Genomic DNA, 22,068 nt, shown 5'->3' on the forward strand with positions numbered 1-22,068 from the left:
GGCACAGGGAGGAAACGCAGAGGGACCAGACTCCTGCCAAGAGCCTGGGGTGGAGGGAACCCACAGAAACACGTTCTCTCCTTCACTCACGCACGTTAAAACAACCTTGACCACCATTAGTGTAAGCTCTGGGCAGCCCCAAGGTGTTCACCAGCAGACCCAAAGAGGGAGGGTGGCAGGAACCAGGCAAGGGAAGCAGCCCATGCCGCACCCACCTCCTGCTCCACTGATTTGTGTGACCTCTTCTTGCACCAGTAACAGTGTCCTCCGCAGGCAGCCTGCTCAGCAGCTCTCCCTAACAGCACAGCACCTTATTTCTTCCTTCAGTTTAACCTGCCAGGCACCCTGCAGTCCATACCTGCATTCGGAGAACAGGCTACCCACAGTTACCGCATCCACCACCAGGCTCCCGTCCCGGCTCCAACGCTCCCCCCTCGTCCCTTCGCTGCTCACAGGTTGTTTTTTCCAACTTCTCCTTCTGCCCTTTAAGACAGATGTGGACAAATGGAGCCCAGAGGAGGGCAGGGAGTTAGGGACCAGCGCAGAGGGTCAGTCCCTCTACGTGGTGGGCTACGCACTCCCCCGAGGGGCTCCATCCCTCTGTCCCATGGCAAGAACACCAAAGTGGGGATATCCAGCACCCCATTCTCTCACCCACATGGCTGAAGTGCACATGGCATGGGCTGAGGCGAGTGCATCTCCAGCCAGCCAGGACCAGATGCCCTTCAGATGAATCCTCCTATCCCCCCGAGACGGTGGACACCCAGAAGAGAGCTCCCCACGGGAGCAAGGGGACCATCGGGGACAGCCGGCAGCAGGACTGGACTCAGCACAGCAGGTCTGTGCCACAGGGGCATAGCCTGGCTCACAGGGGTGCTGGGGACCTGGCGCAGCCCGAGGTAGCAGCAAGGTGGCGGGGTGGCACGGCAAGTACACCCTGCCTGTCCCCCGGAGCGAGGTGGGGGTGGCAACAAACAATCCCGGCATTGAGAGGCTGCTCGCCCCAGCCCATCTGCGGCTCCGTGAGCCTGCAGCAGACAAAGACAACGTTAGCCGATGGTGAGCTCTGCCAAGGCGGGGGAGACAAACCAGCCTTTGTATCTGCAAAGGCAAAGTTAGCTTTGGGGAAAAGACTAGATAGCTCATCGACTGGAGGCTGTGCTTTGGCTGCTTTTCACTTGGAGGTTTCTAATCCAGAGCAGAAGTCTCCAATGCTCCCTTTTTCTCTTGCCTGCCCCACTCGTGAGGAGCTGGGCGTCCCACTGCAGATATTCCCTGATGCAAGGGCCTTCAGCGCACAGCACCAGTCCATGAACGCACACTCAGAGCAACAGGAAGATGGAGCCAAGAGATGTTTGACCCATCCCAGCTTAAATCCATTTATCACTCATGTTTTTTCTCTTGCCCCCAGACCAGCAGAGCACTAAGGGCTCAAAAGCATTCCTTCCCAGGGGTAAGCCAAGCAGGGTCTTCACTTCTGCCCTCAGATCTGGCCCATCCTATCCCTTCCCAGTGCTTGAACTTCACTTCCCTGCCAGCAATGATTTCCATATGCAGTAAAACAAACCCCCAAGGACAACAGGTTTTCTCCCATTTCCTCCCCTCTCAGCTCCAGGAGGAGAGCAGCCCTCCTGCCTGCAGCGAGCTGGCGGCTGCCTTTCCTCGCTAGTGCCCGCGGCACAGACCAGCACGTGCACTGTGTTTACCTCCATGCCCGTGCGGTCACCCTCAAGTGATCTCAGCATGGATCTTAAAGGTGGGAAGCACTCGGTAGTGGCCACTGACGGCTTCTGCGCAGCCAGGACAGCCCAGCCCAGCACACACTTCCCAGGGGAACCTCCCTGAAAAGGCAAATCCTCCTGCAACTTAATGGGAAAAACAAGACCAAATATAAAGGGAATCGGAAAGATTTTTTTTCTTTACACAGCACTCACTCTGGAAAGCTAACACAATGGACTGACATTAAATATACATATTTAACCACTGCTGCAGTGAAACTCTCAGGTTTGACTGTACGTACCAGGTTTTCACTACTGGTACGAACCCCGCCATTCACACCTTCCTCAGTCATAGCTAGTTCACATTGCATTACTCCAACTCAAAAATAAAACACTGGCCCAGCACTCCCCACAGCTCCCCCCACAACACGCGAGTGCGGCGCTCCGCTGCGGTACCGGTAGGTATTTGTCAGGCTGTATGCAAGTGGTGAAACTCAGGAAAACGCTGCGAGCCCTCAGTCATGGCATTTATTGCTCATCTGCATGGTGAGGCACAGGTCTGGTTTGCACTATGAAAATGAAACGAGGGTATTGTGCACACCAAATGCTTACGTTGGAGGGCCAGACATCGGCTCGGCTTCCCCAAACCCCAGCACACCTCTTCCCCTACCAACCATCGGTCAGCGAAAGACAGGGAGTGTGGCACAGCCCCGACTCACCCTTTGACAAGGTCCATCCCGCCCCTCGCCTCAAGGTCCGCAGCAGCTCCTCCCCGTCTCCCTGCAGCCGAGAGATCCTGCACCTCGATGCAGACCTCCGCGCTCCACCATCGCTAGCCACCCTGCGCCGCTGGAAGGGAGAGAGAGATGAGACCCTGCCCGTTAGTGAGACGGACAGAGCCCAGCACGCCATCAGCACGTAACCGAGAGGCGAGAAACGCCCTGAGCCCCTCAGAGGGGGACAGCCACGTGCCCAGAGGAGACGTGCTTCCCACCCAAACGGGGCCAAGAACCGCCAAGTGATCTGGTCCAGCACAGTCCCACCCAGGATGGCTCATCCCATCCCACAGGCCTGAGCAGTAAGCTCAGTTTAAGGGATCTCAGCAGCCACGAGCCTGGGTACGCTGGTGTAAGAGAACGCTCACGGTGAGGATGCAAACCTTCCTTCGTTTGCTTGGTACCTCTGACATTAAACCGAGATGTGCTGTCCTCTTTCTAGATGATTATCAGTCACTGGATTGATAATGGATTACATTAGCTAATGGATTACATTAATTTCTTATTCGGCAGTAAAAAGTAGATGTGCGAGAAGAACTATGGGCTTTTACTTTCATATATACTTCCTCCCCTCTGTTTGGCACTAACAGCCAAAATATATTAGTGTTTCGTCCTGACCTCAGTAAATATGCATGGCTTGGCAAGAACGCCCAACGCATTTACTCGCTACCATGCTGATGTTCATTTATTATTACACGGATGTATTCTCGTTAGCCTGCAACTGGGTATGGTAGGAGAGATGAGATGCCCCATCCAGCAGCCAAGACAGAAGTATGAACTGCTGGGGAAAGAGAAACCCTCCACCAGGAGCGGGGAAGTGGTGCGGATGAGTCACCCTGCAGGGAAAAAAACCAACCCCCACCACACGTGCAGGCTCTCCTGCTCTGGGCTAGCTTGCCACTACAGAGAAGAACATGGAAATGGGACAGAAAAGGAATAAAAGGGGTAAGACCATCTGCAGACAATGTCGTTGGGTGAAGCCTTTGCTTTCCAAGGGGAAGAGCTAACCAGGGCCCACGGCACACGCGAGCCCTGGGGGAGCCACGAGCCCCTCGTGCTGCACAGCCCCCAACCCCTCCCACGACGCAGGCCATGAGCCCAGTGGGTCTGGGAGGATGCTCGCCGCTGCTGTCCACAACCGTGCTGAGAGCAAAAACCAGGGAGGACAGGGAAGTGCAAAAAGCTATCAGGAGGGAAAGCTTTAGCATAAAGTCTTCTTCATTAGGGATAATAGAAGGAAAACTCCACCGCTAAAGAGGGGCATCTCAGTGCTTTTTCTGCCATATCACAACACTGCTCCATTTTCGTCTGTATCAGCTCGGAGCGCCTTTGCTTTTAGCCTCCAAACCCTCATGTGCATATCTCTAAGCTGGCTGTTGCAGATTTACCCTGTGATAGAACAGAAAAAGGTCGCTGCCAGTCTTCAGCATCACTGAAATTCAGACAAGTATCTGCCTGAATTCAGTCTCCAGTGTGTAACTGCTTTCTGCTTCAGCATTTATATTCAAGGCAAATTTGTTGGGGGAAAAGCACATCATTATTTTGCTTCACTAGAGCTGGACACTGATGCAAAAGAAATTTGAACGGCATCCTCAGTCACACCTGCTAATCAGGAAACCTGCTCTCACCAAGCCAGGACTACGCTCTGAATTTGTATTAACACACACAACCAAGGGAACTGCTTTCCCTTGCTCTTCTTCCAGCTGCAGCTGCTAAAGCAGCAGAAAACATCTGGCCAAAAATTACTTACCCTTAGAAAATCCTCCAAAATCCAGAACCATTGTCAGATAGAAGTTTGAAAACCCCAGTTCCAGCTAGAAATATTTTTCTGCTCGTGACTTGGATACAGCAACCTCAGCCAAGTAGTTAAGGCTCTAATCGCTGTGTCTGACACTGAGAAAGATGCCAGGGAAATTTTATTTATGACACAGCTAATGGGGTTTGCCCTCAAGCACTGGACAAATCTTCCAGCTCATTACCCAATGTTAAGAATCACTTGGACAAATTAGGTACTGGAAAGCCAAGCCTGCAGAGCAGCTCTTTGATTTACCTTAAAATGACCTACAAAAGGAAAAAAATGTCATGTGTGCCCCTCACGGTCATCCTCACAGCACAGCAGTGCTATGATTAACATCCAGAATGCAGGACAGGGTTGGGCATTTAATTACAAAACTGTTTTCTCCCCTTGCTTTCTAAACTAACACCTCTCGGCCAAGGGATGCTCTTCCCGGCTAAAGCAAAGCAGGAGCATCCTCAGGCTTGAGAGGCACAGGGGAAGCAGGAAATTTTTAACAAAAAGGAAAGTCTGGAAGAAAACTTCTGCATACTCAAGTGAAGCAGATTACAGAGGGAATCAAAAAGGGAAAATGTAGGAAAAAGGGTGCGTAAATGGGATGAGCCTACACATGTAACTCCCAGTGCCACTCAGGGCATCCTGACCAGAACCAGAGGAGGTTGCTCATCACTTCTCTCCCAGCTGCTCTGCTCTCCCCTCTCTGCTGCTCTGACAGCCAGCTTTGCTGTACACAGAGGACAGCCCTAGGGGAACTGGGCACCCCACAACAGTCCCTTCCCATCGCAGGCTCCTCCAGACAGAGCTTTGTCCGGCCACCGCCTCACCATGAAGAGGAAGGTCTCCTATCACACCACCACCTCTGCCCCATGCATCAGCTAAAGCACACACAGGACCTGGGCTGCTGAGCTGGTATAGCCCCATTTCATCTCCTGCCCACCTCAGGCAATGGCTGAGGAGCAAAAAGCAAAGAAGAGCAGATACGGCTGGAGATGTTCCTTAAATGGTGGCAGCCAGAGGAACCAGCTTCATCTAGGATTTCAGGAATGACAATCACGGTATGGCTGAGAGTGGCAGGGACCTCTGGAGATCATGCAGTCCAACCCCCTGCTCAAGCAGGACCAGCTACAGCAGGCTGCCCAGGATGGGGTTCTGCTCCAGTTCGGAGGTATCTCCAAGGCCGGACACTCCGCAATCTCCCTGGGCAGCCTAGTCCAGTGCTCAAACATCCTCACAGTAAAAAAGCATTTTTGGTGTTTAACTGCAATTCCCTATGTTTCAGCTGATGCCCGTGACCTCTGTCCTGTCACCCCCAAGAAGAGCCCATCTGAGAGCAGAACCCTTCTAACTGCCGCACACATGCTAACACAGCTCACCGCTACGGTGCGAGGACCTGGCACCATATCGACATATCGGGCTTCTGGGGGTGCTCAACGCTTCAAAACCCACGTGTGGCTGTGGAAAGGGAACTGTGGCACCCATTACCCAGGGGCTGGAAGGAGAGGTTGCCAGCCCTCCTCCCCAGTCCATGCAAAGCTTTTAAAGTTTTAATTCAGCAACACATCTCCTTCACCACCAGGACAATGCAATTGAAATTCTCACTGAATGGAAAGAAAACGCTCCTTTGCCCTTTACGGCCAAGACCCAGAAGGATCTCGTGGTTGAATGCTGCTTCTCGTTTTGCTAAGAGCATGTTTCAGCACTTCTGGCCACGGGTTTACTCTCAGGAACTCATCCAGGAGCAGCCTGGTGAGCTGCCGCAGTCCCCGGGGCCAATAGATAACCCTCCTCTTCCTCCACAAGCTGGAGGAGGGTGCATCCATGGAGCTATGAGCCCTCACACTTCTGACTCCTGAGGGCCTCTGGCTTTTCCCCTCCACAGAGAAGGTGCTTGAGCACAACCAGACCTTGGAAAAGGCTCCCTTTTGCTGCCAGTGCACTGTCACTGCAGGAAGGAGCCAAACAGCAGCAAAACTCCAGTACGACAAAACCTGGGTTGCTCTTTCCGCTTTCCCAACTTTGCCGCAGGACCTGGGGAATTGTTTGATCGGACAAGGTAAAACACTCCAGACGTGCACAGGACCGAAAGGACACTCATTGCAGGTTTGGTCCCATGGTCTTGCAACAGCTGCTTCCCAGAAGGGGATTTATTTCATACACCAGGACATTAGCACCAATGGCCAGAGATGCAAATCCACCCAGCAGCCCACACAGGACCCCTCACAGAAACATTCACACTGTTCTCAAAAGAGAGTTTAGCTCGTACAGCTTCAAGTCATTACATTTTTTGCCAAATCTTGTGCAATACTTGCAGAGTGAGGATTGCTGGCCTGGCAACCGCTGATTTTTACATTAATGATTTTGACTTCTTTGCATAAAATGGTCACAGCCAAGAAGAGTGCGGAAATAAACAGCTTCAGGAGGTTCCTTCAAAGAAAAGGAAAGAAAATCCCCTTTTGCCAAGAACAAATACAGACCATTCAGGAGTTTCTGGGAGCTTGGGTTGGTTTTGTTTGTCTGCTCTTGCTTTTAATTCATAGTCACTGAAAGAGTTTTGTGCCCTTAGCATGTGCCACCAAATCAGCACCTTAATGAGATGGAAACAAGAGTCAGGCATTCACTGCTAGGGCATTTGCACGCCGACTCGCAAACCGGAGGAGGAAGAAATAGCCATGCCAACCTCTGCAGCCAGCCTGCCCCAGACCAGGTGGCAGGAGCTGCCACAGGGCAGGACTTTCCATCCCCAGCAGTCGGCCAGCCAAGCTCTCTCTGCTCCCCCTTCAGCCACCCCTTTGCTGGTGCAAGCACATGGATGCCACGTAAGAAGGGACAGCTTCGCACCACATCGGGCACGAGGGGAAACCCCATCCCCATGCTAACCGAGCCAGAGGAGCAGCCCCGTGTCCCTGGGCAGGGACAGCACTGATGTCCCACGCACTGCACAGCCCTGCAGTCCTTGAAGGGGCTGCCCAAGCTATCGCACCCCCTCACCCTTTCCAACAGCAGGCAGCTGAGAAAGACAGGGATGAAAGCAAAATAAGGAGAAACGTTCAGGTGAACACCTCACACGGATTAAGAGCAATGCCGTAAACTCCTACCATAGCCACAGGCCAGCTCAAGGTGGGGATCTGGCAGATAAGGACTGCTGCCAGTTAAAGTCCTCCCAGCTAGAGAGGGAGCAGAGATGCACTTGTCCGTAGGGGGGACACAGAACTACCCACAGGACTGTACAACACAGCATCCCCCTCGATACCCACAGCAGAAAGGCAAGACATCAGCCAGACAGCAATGCACCCTTTAAAGCACTTTTTCCCCTTAGGCTGAGCTTTGCTCCCCAGGGTAAGATCAAAGGGTGCTTTGGTTTGAGAAAGGTGCTGGTCCACTATGGGTTACAGTCCCCAGGAACGGAGCAGGCAGCACTGGACATGGCACAACAGGGGATCCCGAGCCAGCCTCCAAGAGGAGGAATTAACCCCACGTCCCTTGGAGACAGAGTCATATGGGGGGGCTCAGAGGCAGGAGCCGATAGCCAGGGTCTGCAGCAGGCAAAGGCGGCCAGCCACCCTCCCACCCTGCCGTGGCCGGGAGGACACAGCCCTGCTCTCCTCCAGTCTCCCCATCCCACCACCCAGCAGGAGCTGGGCTAGCCACACAAAGCCCGTGCAAAACACCCACTCTATTGGGACTGGCAAGCGCTCAGGAACAAGCTAGTCCCTTCCCTGCAAACTGGATGTGATGGGAGGAAACTCGTTAAAAAGAAGATACAGTTGCACAGGGCAGGGATGGAGCAGGCCACCCCAGGCACCCAGCAGCCTGGAAGGATGGGGAGCTGCGCTGTCAGTCACACCCCAGGCAGATGCAGGCGGGCTTGCGCTGCACCACCACCTCCCCAAAATAGCAGCAGCTCTGCCATTTCCTTCCCAGCGCCATGCCCACCTCCCCCTCACAAAGGCAGAGAGCCCTCTGCTTTCGACCGCTGGCTCCAGCGGCTGCAGAGCTCAGCTGGAGATCTGCAGGGGGACGGGACCACGGCAGAGCTGGGACCGTGCCACGCTACAACAGTCACGGACTGTATGAAAGAGCCTTTGCATGCTGTTCTGTGCACAACACAAATTCTCTCTGTCCACTTCCTAGTCACAGCCCTGGCAACAGCCCTGTCCCCAGCACCATGGCAGGACCCAGCCCCTGTGCTCGATCGTGGCTGCGGCAAGGGGCATCTGCCCGTCATTACAGCATTTGGCGCTGCAGACGTGCCCACAGCCTGGAGTTTACTTCAGATCAGGTTCCTTTGCCACAGAAACAGAAGAGACACCACAGACATGGAGAAAACTACAACCCCCAAGGAAAGCAAGCGCAGTAACTCACGCAGCCCCAAACAAGGCACCCAGGAAGCTGGATGTTCCGGGGCAGAGCACAGCTCACCAATGGAGCATGTGGTCCTGGCGGAACCAGCGGGGCTGTCTGCCCAACAACCACAAACCGGGGTCCAACCACATCCCCATTTGCCAGCACAACCAGAACACACCTTAGTTTTCAGCTTGGTCTCTTACGGCGTCTCTTTTTGGGGAAAGGAGAAAAGGAGCATCTCAGTGGCAGGCAGCGACTTCTGGCCAGAGCAGGCACAAACGAGCCACACACGAACACCCATTGCTGCAACATGCTGCGCCCTGCAGCTCACCAGGGACACCCTGACACCCCAAGAGGCACCTGGCAAAGGAGCAAAAGAAACAGAGCTACGTACTCATTCTGCGCTGGGGGACCCGCAGGCCACCAAGCCAGGCTGTGGCAGAGCCGGGAAGCGCAAGCTCCGTCCAAGTCGGTCGCGCAGAGGAAGGATGGCCTGATGGAGGGACACGCAAGTCACCTCAGCCCCCTGTTCTCATCACCACCAGCACCACGTCAGCGATGATTTAATTCCCCAAGCAAACAGAAAAATCGGGAAGCTCTCCCCCCAGCCAAGGCAAATGGCTGCTAACAGAAGCAGCCTGGCGCAGCTGTGCTCCCCCAGCGCACAGCGCCCGGCTCCGTGCGAGACTCCAGCATGTCAGCAAGCAAATCCTCTTTGCCTATGGGCAAGGGAACTGTAGGGGGGAGGAAAAAAAGCATCAAGAAACTCTTTGTCTACAAACATCCCAGCCGGGCGCACGTGCAGCATGCGCTTCCTGACGAGGGCGGAGGGGGAGCCTGAACTTCAGAGACACCATTTCCGCCTGTGGCTCGATCCACTCACTTATTGTTTTCTAAAAATAAGAGTAAACACTGAAGAAGAGCTCTTTGTTTGTAATTCTGCAGTGTCAGAGAGATTTCTCTGGTAGGAACAAGTTGCAGGACCTCTTCCCAAACCTCTGGGAGCTTCCCAAGGCCAGCACAGTCCCGAAGCAGCGGTGGGTGTCCCACGGAGCAGCAGGCAAGGAGGGCTGCCCTCCCTCCCCTCCACCCACTGCTGCCGAGGTGCCCGTGGTGAGGACTACCTGCTCCGGGTTCCCACCTGCGCCAGGCTGACATCCTCTCCCCTCTGCTGCAGGTCAGAGAGGAGGGCCATTGCCCAAAGCCCAGGAAACCTCTGTCTAAGCCACATCACTCCCTTAAAGCACTGAAGCATGAGGAAAGCCGGGGCAGTCGCCTTTTTAACAGATAAAATGCATATCTTGATCTTACTTTTTTAAATACGCGTGTATATACATATAATCTCCCACTTTTTTGCTTCCAAATCTTGCTTCCTGACAAGCCCAGCGGCAGGCAGCGTTAGCTGGCTGATGAGGCCAAGCTTGAGCCCCGACGGCCCCACACCACCACCATCGCTGATTAAAAGCAAGCACAAACTTCCTCACCAGGCAGCTGCCATAATCTAAGCATCTTACTGCTTTGCCAGTTGTTTGTTCAGGCTCTTCCTTTACCATGGAGCTGCTGTACAAAACGGCAGGGTAATGAGACGCAACACAATTACCTTTTTTTTTTGTACCTGCGCTAGGAATAAATCCAGCACTAATAGCCCAAAGCTTCAGGTGTCTTCCCTGATTTTATAAAGTTGCTTATCTACGCAAAATCCTGCAGGGACCAGCCTCACTACCCAGAGCAAAGCTTTTCCCCTACACCCTTATTAACACTGTTTCTTTAGTGTGGAGTTTTGGAGCTGGAAGAGTATAAGGAAAAAAGATAGTTGTTTTCCCCATCTGAGCACTCCTAACCCACTTCCCAAGGAAAGCACCGTGGGACATTTCGTCAGGCTGCTAAGGATGCCTCACCCCCAGGGAAGGGCTTGTCCTGGGAGCAGCCAGGCTCAGGGAGGCAGGAGTTGTCCTTCCCAAAGGCAAGGGGCAGCTCGGAGGGACAGGAGGAGACACAACAGGGCCACGGCTGCCAGCCGCCTTCGGCAACAGGGACGTCCCCAGCTACGTGCTCCAGCTGCACGCTGCTGCGTGATACGTGCCCCTGCCCTCCACCTTGCATCCGATGAATCCATTAAAAGATAATGGGCTTGACAGAACCCCAGCTCCAAGAAAAAAAAAAGAAGAAAAAATAGCAAAGGAAAAGGGCCCTTCATGGCAAACATCCTCCCCAGGGCCCAATTACCCCCAGAGAGTAACGAAGTGCAATAACCAGGACTGGGCAAGTCAATCGACACAGCCCCGTGCAGTAAGCCAGCCTGTGAACACACACAGCAAAGCCTGCTGATAAAAACGCCATTAACTCCCAAACCACTCACTTCCTGGCTACCAAGTTACACACAATGTGTTCGCTTGGGGTCCCGTGTCCGCCCCCCCACCCCGAGCACTGACCCGACACTGGACGCAGTCTTCAGAGCAAACAGGGCGCTGCACAACGCTCCCGGGGCTCAGCACAGCTGGGGGACGGGGAGCCTCCCCTCTCCAAACACAGCTCAGCCCCCTCAAAAGCCCAGCAGGACTCTACAGCTGCAGACATACCAGTTCACGAGGACTGAAGCATGAAAAAAATAACTGTTAAACAACATCGTGTATGTGCATGCTTGTGTCAGGCAGTGACTTTGGGGGCTCCGGGGGGAGCAAGCCACTGCCTCCCCCAGCCCAGGCTGGCACCGTTCTCTCTCCCTGCCCCGGGGCTGCAGCCGGGCTCTCCATCACCATCCCTGCTGCTACAGATAACCCGCTCTATCACGGAGGGAGGACTAAGCGATGTGCAAGCTCCCCCTCCAGTCTCTTTCAGCATTTTTCTACCCTAACAGCTGGGTCTAACGCAGGATGGCTCATTTTCCTCAGCCACCCAACCACTCCCTCTTTCAGCAGCTCTGGAGGCTGCACATCAGCCCTGGTGACCTGTCATCATTTCACACTGCACAAAAAAGCGACAATCAAATCCATGAAGCAACTCTACACATACCAAAAGAGAGAAAATAGCTTTGCTGCTCATTACTTCACCTATGAGCCAGAAAGCCAAGCCACACCAATGAAATTTGTAGGCAAGAGGACAGCAGGCTGTTTGACTAACGAGCATCCAGCATCCTCCCCTGCAGCAGGGAGAGCTCCAGGACCCATCCAGGGCCGAGCAGAGGGTGAGATCCAGGCAAGCCACAAGCCCCGCGTGCCCAGAGGCACCCAGACAGCCAGCTTTCACCTTTGCTCATCCCCAGCACAGCGCACGCGTTCGCTGCAGAAATCCCAGAGCCTGGGAAGCGATGCTGGGCACAGAGCCGGGGCCAAACCAAACAGCAGCCGTGGCACGGGGGGACTGACACAGGGACGTGACCTGGCTGTTCCTGTGCTGCTGGGAACGCTGCCAGCCCGGACGGGATGCGCTAGCAGCCAGGGCCAGGCTAAGAGCTGGCAGGAGCAGAGATGTTGTTAACCAGGAGCTTTAAAGCAGACTGTAACCTTTGCTACAGAAAGCCCACGATTTTTAACATCCCAGTTCAAAACTGACCAGCAGCAGTGTGAAAGAAGAACACTGTCCTTACAGGAGGACCTGTTTATTACAGCTGTAAACTTTTACAACACTCTTATCCTGCAGTTGTACCAGGATAAGCTGCAATGCATGGTTAAGTTGTGCAATTACAATTTCACAGGCGTATGGATTGATTTACTCAAGGCATATCCCCTGGGAACCCAGGGAACGCTCGTCAGTGCCTATCTCAGTCCAACTTGTAGCCTGGAGACGATGCAGGCACAGAGGGACACTTCACACCTTTAGCACTCTGGTGGGAGCAACTCCGGCAGGAGCCACGGAAAGGCTTTGGCTTTCCTCCAGTCACCATCTTAATATATTTTCAGTGTGCTTCCTGATGTTGGCATTAGAGGCAAAATCAACAGCACAAACTTGCCAGAGCTATCAGCACCGCCACGGCTCCCAGCAGCTGCCAGCAGCCAGGGGCAGGCAGGGGGAGCACCCGGGGCAGGGCTGGTGCTGGCAGCGCTGCGTCCCACCAGCCCGACACCCTCCCACAGCCTCTGCCTTCTCCCCCAGAAGGGCCATACCCCCCAGGCACAGGCAGGCACTGCTCCACTTCAGGGAACACGCACGTCTGGAGCGGGAAAGCTTCACGACCACGCCACGCAACGATGCTGTGTCCCCCCTTAGCTGCTTAGACACCTCCAGCCATTACTTTGCCTGCCCCCAACAGCTCATTTCCTCCAGCACAGCACCTTTTCTGAAGCACGCTCACCTGCTCCTCTTCTTTCAGGTCCACATCAATGTGTTGCAGAGCCAAGCTGCGCAAACGCTCATGCTTGGCACCAAGGCTGATCCCCAGCTCAGCAGGGCAGACAGCTCCAGGAGGTGGTGCTCAGGGGGACGGAGGAAGAGCACAGCAAGCCAGGCATGGAGAGGGCAGTGCTGGCTTTGACCTCCCCAGAACACCAAACCTAACAGCAGGTTTCAGCTTGCAAAGACCCTTCAAATCTAAAAGCTATTTCTAAGGGATGTACAAGGGACAATACCACAGCTCCATACGCATTACGGAACAAGAAGTTCCTACTGGATTTCACACCTCCACTGAAGCATACCTAGAAAGCCAACAGTTGAAAGAAGTTGAAAATCTTTTTTGCATCATCATTAAAGGGAAGAAAAGGAGATAGAGAAGCCAAGATCTAGTGCATGTTCTGTGAGCCTCTAGCCCGCCTCAAAATCAGGTCCCAAAGTAAGAAAAGCAAATTAATTATTTTACCTCACTGAAAAGCTTTTCCTTTACTCGTGACAGGAGCATTCACGTTCAGGACTGAGTGCATTCCAGGACATGCTCTTTAATGCAGTTAGTGTGGTACCAAGGGGGAGCAGGGAGGGAAGAGGCAAGCCCACTGCAAACCTTTCCTCCAGAGCTTCATGTTTCTGCATGGATGCTTGTGGTTTAAGATGGGGCGTTTCTCCAGGACAGAGAGCGGCATCACAAGTGTTTTCTTTGAGAGCTGCAGCCCCTGGGACCCCCAAACACAGGCTCCCCAGTGGTGGCAGCCTGTCAGTACCCAAGCCCAGAGGTCCCAGGCAAGGGCGTAGGCATCATTGCTCAGGAAAGAGGCTTTTAAGCAAGTTGTATCATAAATGCAGCCAGGAGCCTCTCTGCCTGGAGGCTAAATACAGACCAGTGACCTTACTGAGCCTGCTGACTCATTCACTGGCAGCTTGGGCAGCGTTGGCTGAGTCGTAGGCAAGGAGATGTCATGGTGACACAGACTCACAATGACTCTCCCGTAACACAGGAGTCTTGCAGGATCTCCAGGACAGCAGGAGCTTTTTGTTAGTAACAGCCATCACCCCCCCTCTGCTCTTCTGCACCCCCTCCCCTCCTCACGCCACACATACGCTGCCGGGGGCCATCATCACATGGGAAGACGACTTCATCTGCTCTTGTGACAAACAGCTCCCAGCAGAAGCGGGTGAAGTCATATCACCATTCAACATACCAATGAATCAAGTCGAGAGGAGCAAAAGGCCACAATGCCACCCAAAGCAGTGAACCCAGAGCTGAAACAGCAGCCAGCCCCCAGGCACCAGCCCCCGACCCTGCTGCACAGCCAGCCCGGGCTCCAGCTGCCACACAAACCCCGGCTACGACCACTTGCAGGGCACATACTAGTACCTGTGCTGGGCTCTCCCTGGCAGAAAGTCAGCCTTCTGCAATCGCTGCCTCGTCCCCAGGGAGAGAAGGGAAGAGGGCCGTAACGCTGCCCCAACCCCACAACCCCCCCTCGCAAACACAAAGATCTCTTCACAGGAGCCACGTGAAAGGCTTGGTGTCAGGGCTCGCTTTGGGAGCGACACACAGAGGGTCAAAGCTCTAATATTAGAGCAAAGATGATGATGGGGAAGAAGGGAAGGAACCAGAAGAGAACCACATAAATAGCAGCATTGTCCTTACTCAGTTTCACAGGGCGTTGGATGTCAAATACAATCTTTCACTCAAGAGCTGAAGCCTCTAATTGATTCCCATCTGACAGTTTCTTATCCAGCAGTTGTTATCTGTCCAAACAAGCTGAGTAAATATGCTTTGCTCTACCATTAAAGCTGGCAACGAATCACTGGCTTGCAGCAAAACCAGTGTAAACAGCATCGTTCCTCCTGGGCCAGAAAAATCTCCTCCTGTTCCTCTGGCCGCCTCCCTCTGCTGCACTTTGATGCTCCGCCAACCCTGGTCCTGGCATAGGGTAAAGACCTACGTGGTGGGGGCCACTTGCGGCCCCCTGCACAGATCACCTGGCTTTGGGAAGGGAAGTGGCACTCTCTGGAAGGTTTGGGCTCTCAAGGCACTTTTGCACACCTGGCGTGACACTGGGCTGCAGCCCAGTACATTCACTTAAGCAGAGACATCCAATCTACAGCCTACAACCAAGAGTCCGTACACAAGGCAAAACCTAGTCTGAGTAGAGAAAGTTTAGCCTGGCAGTGCCCAGACACATCTGACGGTTGGGCAGAGTTCGAGGAAGACTCTGCGAGTTCCTGCTCTGGGCACATTTGGCCTGCCCTTTGGGGCGTCCCCTAGCAGACTTCAGCACTCCACACAGACCGCGCCTGGCTTTTCTGCTGTCCTGCCCCAACCTTGTCCAAAGAGGCTGTTTAGGGAGGGCACAGGAGCCTGTTTTCAGATTGCTGATGGAGCCTCCAAACCAGTCCTTAGGTGGCCCCACCACGGACTTCTCCATCCTTAACAGTCCAGAAGTGACCATGCAGCCCACCCTTTGCCTTCCCTCACCCTTCCCAATACCTAGAAGACCCTTCTTCCAGTGCCCAAGCGCCATCAATAAACAGTAGAGCTGACCACTGCAGGGGCACCGAGCACAAGGACCGAGGGTGCTGCTCTCCCAGAGCATCGCACCACTGGCCAGCGTGAGCATCTCTCCAGGCACATCCCACCACCCGATGGATCCATCGACACACACCAGTCTCCACAGCAGAGCGGGCCGGTGGAGCTCAAGGGAGCGATGCACACTTGTGTACCTCCCGTCTGTCCGGCTGCCGGCTGGATCCAGCTTGGAGGCTCTCAACTCTTCTGTGCAAATTGCACAGCGTCCTTCGGCGCAAAGCTCCCAGCTCACGCTGCTGCTACTGTGACCGACAGCACAAACGCAGTTCGGGCAAACAGCCGTTACCCATCCTAATGCAAGATCAGCGTGGCAAACGAAAACAAACACTTCTGCCCCAGATTGCGTTGGAGTATCACTGCGGCAGCGGCTTCACCAGGAGGCTTTGCTTAAACACTCTGTGATCCCAGTGTAAGCTATGTCTTTGCTTCTTGACATTTGCAAAACCCCAAAGCACTCTGCTTGGAAGAAATCCAAAGAAAAAAGAAAAAAAGAAAAAAAGAATCAACATTCTATCAAAGATGATTGTTGAGAGCTAGCGAGGCCTTGCAGTTTTACAAAGGTCCCACTCAAAGCATATATTGCTTTTTAAACCCAGATGAGAACAACTGCTGAAATAGCAGTCTTGTATCGATTTCAGCGCAAGGATCAGCACCCTCCAGTGAGGGGAAGGGAGAAGCGTGTGAGGATATAAATATAGTATGGATATTTGCTATGAGGACCACAGGTCTTCGCTTAACATATGCCTGTTGAGGGACATGTCTGAAAACATACTGAGGAAGCACAAGTGTAAACTTCTACCTGAATCCTACTTTAGGAAATTTCATAAATGCTAACACTTGAGATTTTCCTAAACAGAACTGAAATCGCATGTTCCTCACGATGCCAGAGGCCACGAACGCAGCACAGAGGAGCCCGGCACAAGCCCAATGGGTAGGGATGGCTCTGACCAAACGGCACGAACAGGACCCTTGGAGATGCACACAGAAGATCTGTTTGCTTCCCAAATCCACGGGCAGATGCTGATATAACCCTGCCTAGGTGGTGCCAGACCCACCACCTCAGCACTCCGAAGGTGGCCACCAGGTCCACCCTGCAAGGATGACACCCAGTCCACAGCTTTGTAGGACCGCTGTGCTTTGTCACTTGGAAATGTTGTCATTATTTCAAGGGAAATAGAAGAATAATATAATTACATAGTTCTGATATCTCTGTTTACAACCGAATTTCTAAGCCTGCCCAGAAAACACTTCTTGGGAACATTTCTGTAAGGGTAGCTTTACTGTAAAGCCTCGTTACACTTGGGCTTCGACTCGGAGGTCAGGACAGATCAATCTCACATCGCTTCTGGTGAACTGGGGACAAGTGACAGCTCAGGGCTCAGCCAAGAGGTCCAACAAGCAGCTCAATCAGGAGAGGGGAAAGTGGGAACATCCTCAGATACACTCAGCCGATCACAGAGTACTGGCTGAGCACGTCCTGAGCTTGTCTATGTACACACATGGCACATACTCCCACTCTACTCACAAAACCCAGCTAAGTCTATGGTAAGACATCCCCCCCCCCAACTTTGTCACTGGATTTGGCCCCCAGTAATCTCTCCGATTATGCCAAGCCAAGGTACTCACACTTAAGCCCTTTTCCCAGGATCAGACCTGTTGCAATCGTCACTTCTGAAAGAGGATTTCTAGTCATGCTTGAATTTTGATGTTCCAGTAAAAAGGAGAGTTTATGATCCTTTAAAACTGTAATCTTCCCTGCACTGGGTATGAAGGATACCCTTCATGTTTGTGATATGAGTGGAGGTAAGATTTATGATGTCCTCAAACTGGACACCTCCCTGCTTTTAAGCGTCTGGGTTTTATAAATGGTGCAGCACACAACTGCACCCCGCACCGCCATCCCTCAGCAACCCTCACAGCTTGTCGCAGTTTCCCATCTCACCTCAACCGCTTGGTGTAAATGCACAGAAAAGTTTCTTCCAAGTTTCAACGGAGTGGAATGGAAAGACTACTGAATGCAAAGCAGCAGACATGCCAGTCAAACATCCAGTGGCAGAATTCTAACATCCTTAGGTTTCAACTTGTTGTGCTCCAAGGGAGGGTGGAAGCAGCACCCCTGCACACACCATGTACCAGTACTTCACCCTCCAGCCAACAGACTGCCGTCAGGCATGGGGCTCTAATGTTCTCCATAACTGAGAGGAAAACTTGGCTTCCAAATACCTTACCCCAGCCCCGCCCTTGAGAAAGGCATACTCCTCCACCTCGTCGTGCCACCTCTTTACACTGAGAACGTATTTAACTCCTCGGTATTTCTATATACGCTCCTACCAGGTGTCCTGTCCCAAGGGATGGCCCAGAAGGACAGAAGTCCCTGTACCAGTTCCCAAAGCACTTGGACAGGGTGCCAGGATTTTAGTAGACTCCACAGCTGGCTGCAATATCAGCCCCGGGACAAGGGGTTTAGAGCCCGTCACACGGTGCCTGCCAGCAGCCACCTGCAGCATCATGCAGGCTGCGAGACGGTCACAAGCCTGGGGCACAGGACTGGCAGAGGTGACAAAGCCCTTTAATTCCCTGGCTGTGAAAGGCCAGCCTTGTCTCTCTGCCAAGCACTTCAAGATCTGAACCTGGAAAGCAGAGCAAGAAAGAAGCACACATAAGGCAAAACCTCAAGTTTCACAGAGCTCTTTTCTCAGGGAACTACAAATATTTGTAGTGGTTTATCCACTATGCCTCCATATTTGCCAAATACCTGAAGACAGATGAATAGGTCATGTACACTTAAGATATAAAGACTTCAGCTAAACCACTGTTGCCACTCTGAAACAACATCAGCGTGCACACAGGGACCCAGACTGCCGGCGCCACGGCAGGCTCCCGGGCCCATTTGGTTGCCAACCCCCAGGACAGATTCTCGGATCACGCGCACTGGTTTCTCCACGTCAGTGACCACCATCCCCACAGCCCAGCAGACGCCACCCCAGAGGACTGAACCAAGTCCTTGCTGGGCAAGGCAATTGCTGGAGGTGAGTGCTAGTGCTTTCAAGAGGTAAGGTTTGCAGCAAACACCTCCAGAGCCTCCCAAATGCCAGACCACGAGGCGTTCCCAAGCTCTCTGCGCTGAACCGTGACACAAGGGGTTGTGACCCTCATGTTAAGTTTGTACAGCAGCATCCCAGAGCCGGGTGTGCATCTCCACAAAGGCAGGCAATCCATCACCAACAACAAAATCTATTCCCTCTACATGCTCTTTTTCTCCAAGAAATACTCCTGACTGATCCCAGTAGCTCAATTACAGAGCTCTGGCTCCCTCTCCCCTACAGCTTGTTTTCAATCATGTGTTAAAAGGGCAAGTAATGCAGAAACAAATCTTCACTAAAGGTCAAGTAGCTTCCCCCACCCTGCAAGGCTGAAGAAAAGCCCCTCTGGCCAGCTGGAGAGGGCTCAGCGCAGCAGAGTCCCCTCTCCAGCCCCAGCCACCTCACCCTCCCGCAGCAACAACCGCCCTCCCCAGCTCCAAATAGGTGGGTGAGGCCAGCAGTGGCTGAGCCATGGCCAGGAACCATGTGCCACCACCCCATGGGACAGCCCACACTGGGAGAAGGCCATTGCTCCAAAGCATCACCATTACTGAGTTTCAAACTGCTTCTCTGTTTCCCTGGACACGCTGGGGGCCCCCAAAACTGTCCGAGAGCATCACACCAGCACCAGGACTGGAAAACATGCCCAATCCACCTAGGGCACTCTGCTGAAGAAGTGCCATGGCAGCCCCGTTCAGCATCTCTCCCCCCCCCCCCCCCCCCCCCCCCAAGATGTCCCCTGGGCTCTCCCCTGCCACAACTGCCAATTCAGAGTCACTAACTGACCACAAAAGTAAAGAGCAAGACCACTGCTAGGAACTGCTGCCCACCCTTTTGCTTCCTCCTCCAAATCCCACTCATTCGGTTTGAGAAAATAACAAACTCACCTTTAAGGCCTGCTCTTCCCCCCGATAAACCTGCTCTTCCCAGACAGAAGCCCACCACCCCAGGCAACCCGACTGCCAGATACATGCAGAAAACAGAACAACCTCAAGCAAAAGCAAACAGCAGCAGCAAGCAAAATAGCACAGGACTCATCTTCGACGTCAAGTTTGAGCACAGGGACTCCAATATGCTGAGTTTTGAGACAAGCAATTTCCTCCCAGAGCCAGAGATGCCACGGTCATCATTCAAGGACCTGCCCTGAGGAGCTGCGAACCAGAGCAGGCACACAGAAAGGCTTGAGTGGGGAACAGAGAAGCCAAACCTCACTCCTGCTCCTCCAGAAATGCCCATCTGCTGGATGGCAACCACGGTGAAGACCCAGCCAGTCCCTGCGTTGCGAGATAAGGAGCTGGGAACTGCACAACCAAAGCTTCCCAGCAGAGCAGGGTCATCGACACAGACCCGGAAGGGCAGGCTTGGATCTGGATCCACAGACACCCGTGGGTCCCCACGGCTTGGGAGCACACAGGGAAAGGAAGCAGGGAGAAAACAGCCATTCTCAGAAGATTTGGCTTCAGCTGAAGCCAGCCTCACAAGGTCAATGTTCTGGCAGGGACAGGGAAACTTCTGAGATGATGTCTGCTATTTTAAAACATTGCTGGAACAGCTCAAGTGGCTAGTTCGACGCTATCCCCAGCAGAAGGGTAAGTCAGCATGCTGCACCCCAAATCAGTCCAAAACCAGACCCTCACTCTCCTGACTTTGGCACAGAAGCAGCAGAGGCTTGCTGCGAGTGGAAACACACGTTTTCCTGCACAGGTCACACCAGATTTTCCCCAAGGAGTTTCAGTCCTCTCTGGCTCAGTAAACCAAACAGGAGCGTGACCTGCTTGTGCTCACCTGGGTATCGCAACAAGGAAAGTCACTTGGCAAAAGATGAGTGTCCAGAAGAGACAGAGCTATGTTCAAAACACACGACTGCAAACGCAAATACCGCTTCCAAAAAAACCAGCAAAAAACTCACAAGATGGGTTTTACCCCCCAAACGCACACCAAAATGATACAAGGTACTGCCTCCCCCTCAACCTCTGGATCCTGCTGCAGCCCTCTCCTTGGAGGGGGCACCAGCAGTGGCAGAGACAGCCCCCCCAGGGACAAGACAAGCTTTACCACAGCTGTGGTTCAGGGTGTATTTAGCACGTCCTTATCATATTATGTATTTCTGTCCAATTCATTTCACTACAAAGGGAGAAGAGTTGGAAAGATTACTTAAGCTGCAGAAGCAGGAGTGGTTAAAAAAAGAAAAGATCAAAGGTCCGTCATTTAAAATATTAATTAATTCAAACCTGAACTATTAACATAAATTAAAAATTCAAACCACATACAGGGCTACATTTCTTTCCAAGTAATTTTCAAGAACCTCTAGTGCTGCAAGATAAGTTAATCGCACATTCCATTAATTTGCAACATGCACAGTGGAGGTTAACCTCCACTTAATTAGAACTAATTTTAATTTTGCAGGGATAGGGCAAGCACACTTTAGAAGAAACCCTCTTGGCGTTATACCTCACAGGGAGGGAACAGCAGCTCTTTATGCTGCCTCTTCCCCTCGCCCTACGCACGCATCGCCCCCCTGCAGCCCCTCTCACAGCCGCGGCTGGAAGAGCAGAGGCGTTTCACAGGGGACCACGGCTGCCGAGGAAACAGTGGCAATAGAAAGAAGAAAGCGCATTCCTGCTAAGGGGGACAGAGAGGCACCCGGACACCGAACAAACGCCAGAGCCGCCGGAGAAAGGGTTGCAGAGAGCTGACGGAGCAGAGGCACATTGCGCCGGGGTCTGCCTGCAAAGTAACGCAGGAAAACCAGTGCTGAACCACGCTGGAGTTGTGCCACGTGCAAGATGTGCTAGGGAGGAGGCGATGTGGAAAGGACCAGGCTCGGGACAGCCCTTCCCAAGCAGCCTACAGAGCAGGGCGAAACCTCGCTGCCCTCCTCCCTCCCACCTGATGGGGCTTCGAGCCAAACCTGCATCCGCTGGAGCTCCCGTGGCTCTGAGGGCGGCCAGGTCTGGTCACAGCATGACTCCTCGGCTATTTACACACAGATCCTTCCAGATCAGCCGTTCACCCTTTCAGCAGCTCAATGCTACCAGAGCACACGGCTGCCTGGTCCCAGTTAAACCCCGGCCACGCCAGCTTCACCACTGAGTCCTCACCCACCAAACCGGCCCCAGCCAGGAGCCGAGGACTCGGAGTCAGAGCCCAGGAAGGCTCCTGGCACCTTTGTGTGCCGCCAGCTTTGCCACCAGGCGTGCTCGAGCCTTCCCCTGCGTCCTGCCTTCAGCTCTGCCTCTTCCCCAGCCTGGCCCAGTTTCCAAAACAGTTTCAAGCACATTTTTGGTTTAACCTATGCAACCGCCCCCCCCATGCTACAGGGTGGCCTCCAGCTCAATTAACCCAAATTGATGCAAACCATAATTCAAAGCGAGTTAACGACATCCACCCTAAATTTTTTTAAATTTGCCTGAACTAGTTTAAAGACTTA

At 53.2% G+C, this 22,068-nt stretch overlaps 1 protein-coding gene across 5 annotated transcripts in view; it reads right to left on the bottom strand.

The window, feature by feature from the left end:
- LOC129213424 (ankyrin repeat and fibronectin type-III domain-containing protein 1-like) overlaps positions 1-22,068 on the bottom strand; it is a 249,906-nt gene that overhangs the window by 216,170 nt on the left and 11,668 nt on the right. The window contains exon 2 of one of the 5 annotated variants that reach the window (XM_054843418.1): positions 2,438-2,567. The exons of 3 other annotated variants lie outside the window; for them this stretch is intronic. In XM_054843418.1, coding sequence (XP_054699393.1) covers positions 2,438-2,454 — 17 coding nt within the window. In that variant the 5' untranslated portion in view covers positions 2,455-2,567. Of the gene's footprint in view, positions 1-2,437; positions 2,568-9,027; positions 9,333-22,068 lie in introns of those variants that run through there. One more of the 5 variants, XM_054843420.1, reaches the window with a different exon arrangement.

The sequence above is a fragment of the Grus americana genome, chromosome 15 (assembly GCF_028858705.1).
Source record: "Grus americana isolate bGruAme1 chromosome 15, bGruAme1.mat, whole genome shotgun sequence".
Taxonomy (NCBI): domain Eukaryota; kingdom Metazoa; phylum Chordata; class Aves; order Gruiformes; family Gruidae; genus Grus; species Grus americana.